Genomic DNA, 12,992 nt, shown 5'->3' with positions numbered 1-12,992 from the left:
GAACTGGGTTCCTGTGAGTTCCCCTGAAAAAAGCCACACACCCCCACACACCCTACACCTTCAGTTTGCATTTCAAACAACTGGTTTTCATCTCTAAAGCACTACATCTGAAGGATGCTTGCCCCAAGATGACTCTGCCTATCTGCTTGATGACATCAGAGGGTATTTTACCAGTCTTTCCACCTCTGGAAGTGAGGTTTGTGGGAACCAGAAAGAGACATTTTTTGTGGTGCTGATACATCTCCAAGGAGATGTCCAACTTGTGTCTTTTGTCACCTAGTTTAAATGCTCATTCGAAGCAGGCTATTTCTAATTCGGCTGTTTTGTTGTTGTTTTTTACTTGGCGGGCTTTACATTTCTGGTGTGGTGGTTGTTGTTTTCTACAGATAGTGGATGTATTGTATGATTTTGGTTTGCCCATTGCCAGCTGTTTCAAAGTATTGGGGAAAGGGGCATGTTAATAAATGCAAACAACACACTTTACTTTTTCATAAAATTGAAATAATTATTTTGTAATGCCTCTTTTTTAAAGGGTCAGAAGGGAGAAAGTGGCAGATCAGGTACTGCAGGCCAGAAGGTAAACCTTTTCCCTTTTTTAAAGAATTGACAAAAATTGCCTCATTACCTTCCTTTAGCAAAAGCACCTTCTAAGCAGAGTGATACTAATAGATCTGGAGCCAACCAGGGCACATATCTCTGAAATAGGGTGGCCTTCCTTTAAAATTAGTTTGGGGGGGGGGAATGTTTTGAGCCCTTAGATAACAGCATCAATAAACATTACATATCACTAGATGCTTGGCTAGCATGAAGCTGTGTTTTGGAGGGTATTTATCTAGCATATGACATTTTAATACAATATATATATATATATATTAGCCTTATGTTTGTAGATTTGAAACAGCATAGCAATAATAACTCAGCATCTGCTTATTAATATCTTCTGAAATTTTGATTCCCAAAGGGCGACACAGGATTAAATGGAGCTGAAGGACAGGTATGTGTTTGTGCTGCTGTTTTATATGCCCTGACACCTGCTTTCCCTGTGTCTGACTGCTTCATTTTAGCATACATTTTGTGCTGGCTATTGGTTTTGATTTTGTTGTTGAAAATACTTTTTATATAGAAAAGCAAGATACATGCTTTCAATAAATAATAAATATGTTGCCAGGTCACAACCCCTACTTTTCAGTATTATTATTTGATTGTAATTTATGATGGTTGTGAATAGTTTTTGATAATTTTATCATCTGTATGCTGTGTAAGTGAATATAATATATCTGGAAGACCATTTCAGATGGCATAATTCACATGTGCTCTGTGTTTTGCCTTTGTTTAATCTGCCCTCAGAAATACGTTCAGAATGAAAGGGATTTTTTTTAAAAAAACTGTATCAACTTAAGGATGTGTAGGGCGATGGAAGCTTTAACATTTTATAGAATTCATCAGGTAGAATGGAAAGGGAAAAAATGTTCAGTTATGTGCCAAGCATGCTGGCTTCCAATTGATTGCAGAAAGTTCACATTTAAAAGTTGAGAAACACATTCCTGATAGTGGGACATTGTAGACACAGCAGAAAGGAAGTTAAAAATACTAGATTTCGACAACTTTACTAACAATCCTTGTAGCCGGAAGTTAGTCAGCACCTAACGTTAAATGATATCCAACTAAGTCATACTTAGAGTAGATCTATTGAAATCTATGCAGTTAAATCTATGTTCGTTGCTGTCCTTAAGGTTGGAGTTAAGCGCATGTCAGGGGTTCTGGTGGAAGCTGGTTTCCCTTTTTCTATGCTCCCCACAACAGCTTTCCTGGCCTCTGAAAATGCTCCACCGAGGGTCAGAGGACCCTTTTGAATGGATGGATTGTAATGCTGGGGATTGGAAAGGGATTCTTCTAATATCAGGTGGCGACACCTTCCATGACTGGAACTGCCATTTCTGGAAATTGCCTCCCTCTTTCTTTTAAGTTCACAGCAGCCTTGCAATGTAGGCTAGGCTGAGAGACAGCACCGGGCATCCAGGGAATGGCATAGTAGGCTTTAAACTTAGTCTGATGCTGTGTATACTCTTAAATAAATATATCCTGTGCATTATTAAGTTGCGGTTTTATTTTCAGATTTTATGTCAATATTTTATTTTGAATTTTTTTTAAATATGCAGGAATCTTTCAATGCACAGTTTTGTTTTGTTTTCAAATCAGTAACAAGTTTAGCATTTTTAAAAAATGCATCTCTTTTTTTCTCGGCCAAATGGTAAAGCGTCGCTAAGAAAGGTCATGAACAGGATGTTGCTAGCTATTAAAAGCCAAGTAAATGCTTCTGAAAAATATACTTTCAGCAAACTTCTTGGCAAGTTCTACAAGCTGTTACAGTTTTCATTCACAAGCCTCACAGTAAACACTCTTCTGTTTGGATATAAATACTGTAGTTCTAGGAGCTTCTTTCTGAGACTTTTCCACACTGGCAAATAAACAGTAAAGAGGACAAAGACTGTTGGCCAGTAGCAGAAAGATAACAGAATCTATTATTACTGTGGTTTTTGTTTCTGCAGAAAGGTTTAAACTGTGTTAAATTTGTTTTGCCCTTTGTTATTTATGGGTGCTGCACAGGGGACCAAAACACTGGCAGTCGGGGTATAAATTGCCTGCATAAATGAATAGCACTCCTTTTAATAGCTAACACAGATGGTGAGTGCTGACAGGATTGCAAACAAAGTGGGAGACTTTGGATGAATCAGCACGTTCAGAAAAACTTGCAAAAGTACAAGGAAGCTTGCTTTTTTAAAAAAACAAAAACAAAAACAAAACAGAAACAGAAGACCCGAGCATGGTCAGTAACAGTGGCATATATGGGAAAACAGAGAATGTGAGGGGTAGGAAGAGTAGAATCGCTTGTTTTCAGGGAATGACTGACTGGAACCCTGAACAGAAGCACTCTTTGTAGACGGAAGAACATACCAAAACATTTTTTGAATGCAGGCCCCACTTCTGTATACGTACATTTGCATGGCTTACATCCATTTGATAAATAGTCAGTGCGAAGGGGGCTAAACTAATCTGTAAGGAGCTACACTGGCCTGGTTTGCACATTACACTTATCTATGGTTTACTGAACCACCTTTAACCCAAATTTGCATCTGGGGACCCATTATCTTCTTTTTACCATACAATTGAATGGTGGTAGTGCTGCTGTTGTCACCCACTTCAGACTACTAGACCATGACCCTGCAGTGGTCTCGACCTACTAGCTGAAGACCAAATATTAATTCGATCATCTGAACCTAGCCCAGCAGCTTTTGCTGTGGTTTAGTAGCCATGACAAACCACACTCATAAGCCATGATTTGGTTTTGGTTAATAAACCTTGGCTTACGTTAACCATGACTTAGCATTATAAGCTAATTAGTTCACTTTGTACAAGTACCTCTTCTTCAAAGCTTTTTTTAAAAAATGTTCTTAATGTCTCCTAAGATGCTCTTCAAATAACCACCAGGTGTCTTATAAGCAAAAAAGTCTGTGTAAGGTCTGCCTTTACATTATTCCATTTGGCTAGAAAATTGAAATGGGGTTATTATACCCAACTAATAAGATATATTTGAATAATATTAAAGCTATAAAAAGCCATAACAAAACAAAATATAGAGGTTGGGAACATTGTAATGATTATAGAATCTAATCCATTGCAACTGAAGTGGCTTTGGCTTTATTTTTAAAAATTGTAGAACTCATTGTAGGTCACAGTCCAGCACAGAAGTTAAGGACATTTTGAGCCTGTGGAAAAACAATGAGCTTAAACACAGGCAACTCACTTTGATGAGGCTTTGTGGCTTTAATTATTCCCCCTTTATTAACATAACTTCATTTAGTAATGTCCCCTGGATACGATTAATTATCTCGGTGGTTTTCCTTCCGCATCACCTGTGCCTCTGGGTTTTAATCTTTTCCAGCTTCCATGACAGGCTAGGTGGTCTCCTGTGGTTACTTTAATTGGCACATCATGAAAAAGAGTCCACAGGGATTGGGGAGACAACAATTCATTTTCTTGTTCTTGCATCATTCAGGGATGTTTAACATTGATTTAGTATACCCTTCCTCAACCTGGTGTCCTCCAGCTGTTGTTGGGCTCTCAACTCCTATCAGTCAACCCCATCCTATCCCATTGGACAGGAATGATGGCAGTTGTAGCCCAAAACATCTAGAAGGAACAAGGCTGCAGGAAGCCTGGACTAGTATATGAAATGGTTTCATTGGGATTTAGATGTTACCGCATACATAATTAGAGAGTGAAACTTGCTAATAAAAATATTTTCTTTTTTGTTCATTAGCTGACCATATTATAGCATGCATGTTTTTCATTTTTAAAAAAATGAAAACATGCTCACCGTGAGTTGTCAGGTGTTGGCTATTGCAGTTATTACCTTTAATTTCAGAAAGGCGAGAAAGGAGATCCTGGTATGAGTGGCTTCACTGGGCAGAAGGGAGAACCAGGAGTTACTGGTTTGATTGGCCCACCGGGCCCAAGAGGAGGACAAGGAGAGAGGGGATCTCCAGGAACTCCGGGGGCAGATGGAAAACCTGTATGTATGCCACCTGAGATGACTTTTTCATGCTGATCAATTTCTTTTTTAAAACGAGCTCATGTAACCTTTTTAATGCTTTTCTGTTCAATTTAGGGAAGAGGCTTTTCTGAAGAATTTATTCGGCAAGTCTGTGCAGATGTGCTGAGAAGTGAGTCCTCCTATTGATTCACAGTGCTGCACTGTAGTCACCTTGCTGGAATGCACCTGTGTGAGCTTTAGGACATGTGCCTAAATTTCCTACAAAGGGGTGGAGAACCTTTCTGGCCCAATGAGCCAGATCTTTATCTCCCTGCATACCACCCTTGGGGTCCAATCTTGACAGGTGCTTGACACTTATCAAAGTTGATCTGTAGGTGTGAGGAGAGATAGTTGAAAGGGCTTGCTCAGCCCTGTGCACAAGGTTTCTCAAATGTCTGAAAACCAGCTGATGAGTGTTTGGGAAGCCCTGCATGCAAAGCTGAGCAAGCTTTTGGCAAGTGCCAAGTGTAGGGGTGGCAAGGTTTTTGCACAGGGTTTGGGAAGCAGGGTTTGGCAGTTCCTGCAAATCCCCCTTTGTTCAAGCCCTGCATCCATCATATATGACTTCAGGGATAAAGCAGGTGAGTGTGGCTTGCCTGGAAGAGCCTTGCAGACCAAGTGGGGAGACCGGGTTGGCCAAATCTGGCCTGTGAACTGGAGGTTCTCCACCCCTGCTCTACAGTGTGCAGAGGTTTAAAGGGAATACATGATCATGAGCCAGTCAAAACTAAGGGAATTTAAATCTGACTGATCTCAAGGGGTGAGCATATGCATAAATTTCCCACTGTAATAAGTGGAGCTTTTTTATTACATGGCATAACTAGATCTCAATTTGACCAAGATGCAAAAGTATTTTCAAACAATTTGATATGGTTTGGTGTTTGGTTAGCTTTGTGTATTGATGGTGAGACCCTTTGGTCTAAGCATTTTTATCTGAATTCCCCTTAGCCCAGTTGCCTACAATACTTCAGAATGGGAGGCTACAACACTGCGATCATTGCCAGTCTCGTGGCCCTTCCCCAGGGCCTCCTGGTCCACCAGGCCCACCTGGCCAAGAAGGTCCTCGAGGGTTTCCTGGCTTGCCAGGAAATGATGGTGTTCCGGGCCTCACAGGAGCTCCTGGGCGTCACGGATCTCGTGGACCAAAAGGTAATTGTCTGTATGCCTCATGAAACAAAATTCTCTGTCCAGCCTAGAGGATGTGAAAAACTTGAGCTTGCACATTGTCAGTCAGCAGGCTTAGCCACAGGCAATCCATAGAGCCCCCAGGTTGCATCATCTCTCCATTCTCAATCTGGCTCCTCTTCTTCTTTTATAAAAAAAACTCAAAGGGATTGAAGCTGCCTTATACTAAGTCCATAGCTGCCAAGTTTCCCCTTTTCTTGCGAGGAAGCCTATTCAGCATAAGGGAAAATCCCTTAAAATAAGGGATAACTTGGCAGCTATGACTAAGTCCATCTAACTCAGTGTGGTCTACACTGATGGGCAGTGGCTCTCTAGGGTTTCAGAAGGAGAACTTTTTGTTATTGCCCACACTTCAATGGACCTAACCATGAAGTAAGTCTGTAATATGATTGCTATTCTATAGCTTGATCCTATGCTGTCTCAATGGAGCTGAAACCCAAAAAAGTATGCATATTTGGAAAGCTACCTGTACAGTGGATGCTCGGATTGCGGCGCTTGCAATTTGGTGCTTCTGCCCATGCGCATGTGCTGAAACCCAGAAGTAACCTGTTCCGGTACTTCTGGGTTCGGAGCGCAACCCAAAAAGACGCAACCTGAAGCAGCTGTAGCCCGATGTATGACTGTAGAGGGATTTAGGGCCTTTGAATTATAATCTTCACCATACTGTCTTCACATCAGGCACAAGGGACCAGCAAGTTTCTGCAGAGCTGCTGTTTTAAACATTCTGATTGTCTGTTTTTTTAAGACAGTGTCTTTTACTAAAGACGGGGTTCTATTTTAGTGAAGGAATATCTTACCCCCCCCAAAAAAAACCCTACTGCTAAAAAACACGTAGATTATAATGTTTGTCCCGCCCCCAAAATACATTCCATGAACCAAAAATTGTGGTGAAATGGTTGCACATAGCTCTGCTTACCATTAGTAGGAGGATTACATTAACACTTTAATTTGAAGTGCATGAAGGTTTACATTTCCGAATCCTGTTCCTTTCACGGTTCAATCCTATCATATCCATTAGGATACTAGGAGGAAGGTGTAAATCAAGAGAAATGAAAGTGTTACTATCTTTTAAACTGTCACAGCTTGGGCTTTGTTCATTAAAACACACGTGTTTGCCCATTTTATTGACAAGTGAATTGATCAAATAAAGAAATAGTGCTTCTGTAACATTGCAGGTGGCGCTGTGGGACGCAGGTGGCACTGTGGGTTAAACCACAGAGCCTAGGGCTTGCCGATCAGAAGGTCGGCGGTTCGAATCCCCGCGACGGGGTGAGCTCCCGTTGCTCAGTCCCAGCTCCTGCCAACCTAGCAGTTCAAAAGCATGTTAAAGTGCAAGTAAATAAATAGGTACTGCTCCAGCGGGAAGATAAACAGTGTGTCCGTGTGCTGCTCTGGTTCGCCAGAAGCAGCTTTGTCATGCTGGCCACATGACCTGGAAGCTGTATGCCGGCTCCTTCGGCCAATAACACGAGATGAGCATCGCAAACCCAGAGTCAGTCACAACTGGACCTAATGGTCAGGGGTACCTTTACCTTTACCTTTAACATTGCTTCAGGTATTGTCTGTTGTTGTGTGTGAATTCATTTGAATTGTACAGTTTTATACATACAGTTTTTCTAGGACATTGGTGGCTAAACTTTTTTTGGTTTGTTCAGGGACCACATGCACTCCTTCCGAGGGTCACATGCCAGTGATGAGTGTGGCTGAATGTAGGTGTGACCACACCCCACACTCCTACTTGAACACATGCACACCCAGCTAGGCACCCAGTCCTTCATGCTAATCAGCTGAGAACGAGGGATGTATCACTCCCCTCTATTTATCACATCAATAAGATGACTGGGGAGGTGGTGATTTGTACCCCCATCTGGGTGCTGGGCTCTACATACCCCAGTGTTGTGTCTTTTTTAAATATATCTATATATAATTATTTGTTGCTACTGCCACCAAATTTGGTAGGATCAGGGGAGGAAGAGGAAAAAATGCTTTGGTAGGCTGGATGAGACCCCGAACTCGGCGTTCTAAGGGAAATTTGGGGACAGATTCATTCTCCCCCCCGCCCTGTTAATTTTTATTCCATCTACTTGAGGAATTGGGTGCATATGTTTTAAGCTGGAAAGCCTGGGAAATCTGCCACTTACCCCATGAGAGCTCTTTTCTTCATTAGCCAAGAGGGAGCAATTATGTGGAAAGTATTTTTGATGAAAGCAAAACCACCAGAACATATATTTTTAATCTGTTTAAAGAGGTACTATAAACTTCTGAACTTCAGATACAATAATAACAGTAAAACAAAACAAAACACCATTAAAGCAGCCCAACCCTAAAAGGGAACAATTTTTTACATATGTCTACTCAGAAGTAAACCCCATAGAGTGCAGTGGGGCTTACTCTGAAGCAAGTGGGTGTAGGACAGGCATCCCCAAACTCGGTCCACCAGATGTTTTGGGACTACAACTCCCATCATCCCTAGTTAACAGGACCAGTGGTCAGGGATGATGGGAATTGTAGTCCCAAAAACATCTGGAGGACCGAGTTTGGGGGTGCCTGGTGTAGGGTTACAGCCGGAATCTTATATTAGATTCTAGTAGAGGCCTACTTACCATTTATATGAAAGATTCCCCAAGAGTACTGAGATTCCTATGCAACAATAACAATGTTCTTATTCAGTAGCTGTCATTTCTCTCAAAGTTTTATGTACCAATGTACTACTGTATTCTTAAAACTTGAACCTTCTCCAACGCTTATTTCAAAAATTTTATCTGATGATCTTCTGTCTTCAATGCATGTGAAATATTTCCACACCACTTATGATCTTAGCCTCTTTTATCATGATAGTTATATTATTTATTGGGTTTATATTCTGCTCTCTCAGAACTGTTTCCTTCATTTGATCCTCCTGTGAGGCAGGTTACAACTGAGTGTGAGCCCAAGGTCACCCATTGAGTTCCAGTTGGGGTTTTCACTTCAGTCTCCTGAGTCCTAGGGCACAATTATATCATACGTCGCCTCTCTAATTATGCCTTTCTATCCTGAAAAAATAGTACCATATACTCCTGATACATGTTGACACACTTTGTTCCTGAATTAAAATTGGAGGCACACTTGATTTTTTTACAGGGCCAAAGGATATTTTTTATAATGTGAAACTTGCCAGCACTCAGAAAAGCCCACCACTGGATTTCTGCAGAAATTACTGATTTTGGCACATCTCTTATTGGCAAGAGGCGACACCAGAACAAGTGACTCAGGCAGACCTATGGACAGGCTCCTCTGAGGCTGCAGAATTCTGGTGCATGTTTGCATGCAAAATGGTCCAGTGGTCAAATCACACCCAATGCAGAAAAGCAGCAGAATTTCCCACCTCCCCTTCAGCACCTAATTAGATGGAGGCAGGGTGATTAGTGTTCAGCCATGCCAAAATAGGAACTCTCAGCTTGTGGAAATTCATTTTTTTTCAGTACACCGTTATGTCTTAGTGCACACTTTGGGAACTACTGACAATATGTATATTATGTCTGCCACTTTACAGGACTACCCGGGAAAAATGGAGCTAAAGGAAGCCAAGGAGTTGGGGTTCCTGGGATGCAAGGACCTCCGGGACCTCCAGGTATTGTTTGGAGAAGCCAGATAGCTTTGGAGCTAACGTGCTCTCTAAGATTGCACTTCTTAGCTGACCCTTTCAAAGAGTCACTTATGTTGGCTTTAGTGGGACTTTTCCACAGAAGCAGCCATCAGTACTACGGCTTGGAATTTAAAAATCAAATCAGTAGATCATCTTAATGCATCTACATAGCTGGTTGTTCCTCAGGGGAAAGCTGGGTGAACAGATGAATTTTAAGTAGGCACCTTAGTACCAGTATCGTAGCTGCCTGATTATCATTGGGAGGGTAATAATAATACCTTTATTGTCAATGTACAACCTGTGTACAATGAAATTAACCGAGCTCCCCTCCCCTCCACACAAACACTCAATCTCATTGCACTCTGTGTGCTTGTCGCACAGCACACCAACCCGGAAAGTCAATTGCACTATATTATTTTCCATTCAGCAGCCTAACAGCCCACAGATAGAAACTGTTTTTTAGCCTGTTGGTACGACTGATTATATTTCTATATCTCCTGCCTGAGGGTAGAAGATTAAAGAGGTGCTGGCCGGGGTGTGAATCGTCCCTGAGAATTTTTCTTCCTCTCCTAAGGCAACGATCCCTTGCAATGTCATGTAGCAGGCTGAGGGGACAGCCCATGATATCATGTGCTGTGTTCACCACCCTCTGTAAAGAATTTCTGTCCGTGGCTGTCAATACAATATGAGAGGACACCTTCTATTGTGGATCGGTAGAAGGAGGTCATAAATTGTTGTTTAACGTTGTTCTTTCACAAGACCCTGAGAAAATGAAGTCTCTGTTGGGCCTTCCTAACCACCTGAGTTATATTGTTTTTCCAAGTGAGGTCTTCACTAAGGTAAACTCCCAGGAATTTAAAGGAAGAGACTCTCTCCACACACACACATACCCTGATATACAATGGGGCTAGTTCTCCTCTCTTCCTCCGAAAGTCCAATACCATCTCCTTTGTCTTGCTAATATTTAGGTGCAAGGTATTCTCTAAGCACCATGTAGATACTTCTTGAACCTTCCCCCTGTATGCTGATTCATCTCCACCTGTAATTAGACCCATTATGGTAGTATCATCTGCAAACTTAATAATTACAGTGGATGGATCAGATGAAATACTGTCATATGTATACGAGTACAGGTAGGGACTCAGCACACAAGGGTTATGTATGTACTGTCAATAGGGCAATTCCTTCTTGCTGAGCATTCTGCATTAGCTACAGTACCCAGGCTAACCTTAAGGAAAGCTCCACATAAGGTTGCATTGCAGAAATCCAGTAAAAAACCAGTGCCTCGACTACCAAAGCTAAACTATCCCAATTCAGAAACAACCGGAGCTGCCACAGTGGTCAAAGCTTGCAGAATACACAATGAAGCTAACTGGGCCTCCAGTGACAAAGAGGAAACCAGGAGGGAGCACTCCCAAGCTACATATCTGCTCCTCAAGGAGGAGTGTAACCCCATCCAGGGCATGCAGCTGGTCTATTTATCAGACCTGGGAACTGCTCGCAAACATGGTCTTACCAGGATTCCATCTCACTTTATTGATGCACATCAAGTCCACTGCTAAACCTTAGTAGAGGTCCAGATCTTTTTGCTGGGTGATGGACATCAGCCCAGGTGCTCTGCTTTCTGGATGATGCTCCTGTGTACTAGGGCTGCCTGGGTGGCACACACTCCTCTCTTACTGCAACACCCAAGACACCTTCATGTGTTATTCACTTCAGCGCCTTTAAACCTAAAAAAGTAAATACTTAATCAGGCAGGGTGGATTATGCTAGAAATCTTTAACAAATTGTGATACCTTACTGGCACTAAACACTCTCCATGTATATATTTCATACATTGTTAAGGTCCTGAAGGTCCGCCTGGAATAAGTAAAGAAGGATATCGTGGAGAACCTGGGAAGCCAGGTAAAGATGGAGACCGTGGAAATCCTGGAATTCCTGGACAAACTGGACCGCCTGGCATCTGTGACCCATCTTTATGCTTCAGTGTAATTGTAGGAAGAGATCCATTTAGAAAAGGACCAAACTATTAATTTGGGATGTGTTAGGGGCAGACTAGACCTGGTGCTTGTCTTCAACAATCTTTCAAGTCTCAGGAAGATGACTGGCAATAATCCTCTTTCCCAGAAACTAAAGTACCTCTGATGTGTAATGTAATATGGTAAAATATTCCATATTAAATTTAAGACTCTAAATATGTGTTGGGCCTATGGGCTAATCAAATAACATGTTTCCCATCCAGTTAAGCTTAGTTATCACTGTACATTTAAAAACAATGAAACCATAGTTGTCTTTTATTTAAATCCCATTGCTATCAGTCATGACTAACTTTATCTGGACTGGAGAGTGAATTTTAACTGAATGATACTGTTGAAGTCCATTGGCAACACTGCTGGAAGCCGGATTGGGTCCTCAATGCTTCTTGATTAGCTGTATACCACTGTGAAGTATTTTTTTTATCCAGCCTAAATATACAGCATCTGAATTTTAATGGAACATGGCTGGTTTTTATTTCATATGTTTGTCTATTTCATCCATTTGTGTATGTTTCATATTTTTCTGGTTATCAGTTTTCATTTGAAAAATGTATGAATTCAAGTCTTTTTTAAAAAATAAAAAACAACAACCCCCATGTTGTCCTCAAAACAACCATGAAACAATCCAATCATACATTTCTATCTGCAAGTAAAGAAACCTCTAGAGGCACCTTAAAAAAACTTAAAAATGCATTTTATATATATATAAAAGGTTTCTAATTATATTCTGGCCAAGGTTTTATTTTTTTTATCATACTGTTGCACAACCAAGCTTAACCATATTTAATTTTTTTTCAGCTGACTATAGAACTGGGTATTTTTGCTATGCTCCATAGGACTGCAGTTGTCAAACAAAAGTTTACAAGCTGTGCTTTATGCTTACTACATAATTACAGTGCTTTTTTACGCTGCTTCTTTGTACATTTTAATGAAGGCATTTCTGTGTTTATTTTGTAAAATGAGATGCAATCAAGAAGCACTGCTGGCATCCTAATTCAGTTGTACAATTTCTATCCGAAGTTGACGCTATTTTAAGCATTAACGCAAAAAGTATTTTATTGCACCTACGCAAAGATTTATAATTGGCCTTTGGTTGTTGTTTTCCGTCATTAGTAATATGCTTGACATTCAAGGTAAAACGATTTTTTAAAGATTTTTTGGTAATAAAAGCAGTTTTTTCACTTGTTGAGCTGAGTTTTATTATTCACGTGAATTATGTTCTACAGAGCATTATTCGCCCAACTGCATATGAACAAGATAAAGGCAACAATGTCCAGACTGGACAGCATTCTGCTCACACATTCTGATTCCCCCTGGTAGAAACAACAGATATTGGTAATATTAAAATCACAGACCACGCCCCAGTAGAAGCTACACTCAGGAGAGGAAGCACAAACTACCCCCATCATGGTCCTTCAGCCCCATCCTAACCACAAACCAACTGGCTAAAAAGAGTCTCTTCAAAACTACTTTAAGGACAATGATGTGGGCGACATGACCCCCACCCTCTGGGACACCATGAAAGCAGTAATCAGACGAGACTGCATAAAAT

The 12,992-nt window shown here is 41.1% G+C and overlaps 1 protein-coding gene across 1 annotated transcript in view; it reads left to right on the top strand.

Annotated features, from left to right (window-relative positions):
- The window catches only part of COL21A1 (collagen type XXI alpha 1 chain), an 85,424-nt gene extending 72,797 nt beyond the window's left edge, over window positions 1–12,627 (top strand). Inside the window, exons 24-30 of the mRNA XM_035109767.3 lie at window positions 533–577; window positions 962–994; window positions 4,427–4,573; window positions 4,670–4,724; window positions 5,543–5,743; window positions 9,312–9,389; window positions 11,250–12,627. Of these exons, the coding sequence (XP_034965658.2) occupies window positions 533–577; window positions 962–994; window positions 4,427–4,573; window positions 4,670–4,724; window positions 5,543–5,743; window positions 9,312–9,389; window positions 11,250–11,437 (747 nt within the window). The 3' untranslated portion in view covers window positions 11,438–12,627. The remainder of the gene's footprint in view (window positions 1–532; window positions 578–961; window positions 995–4,426; window positions 4,574–4,669; window positions 4,725–5,542; window positions 5,744–9,311; window positions 9,390–11,249) is intronic.
- The last annotated feature ends 365 nt before the right edge of the window (window positions 12,628–12,992 follow it).

This window comes from Zootoca vivipara, chromosome 3 (assembly GCF_965207765.1).
Source record: "Zootoca vivipara chromosome 3, rZooViv2.hap1.1, whole genome shotgun sequence".
Classification (NCBI taxonomy): domain Eukaryota; kingdom Metazoa; phylum Chordata; class Lepidosauria; order Squamata; family Lacertidae; genus Zootoca; species Zootoca vivipara.
Note: the sequence above shows the minus strand (reverse complement) of the source record. Positions and strands in the feature narration are given on the sequence as shown.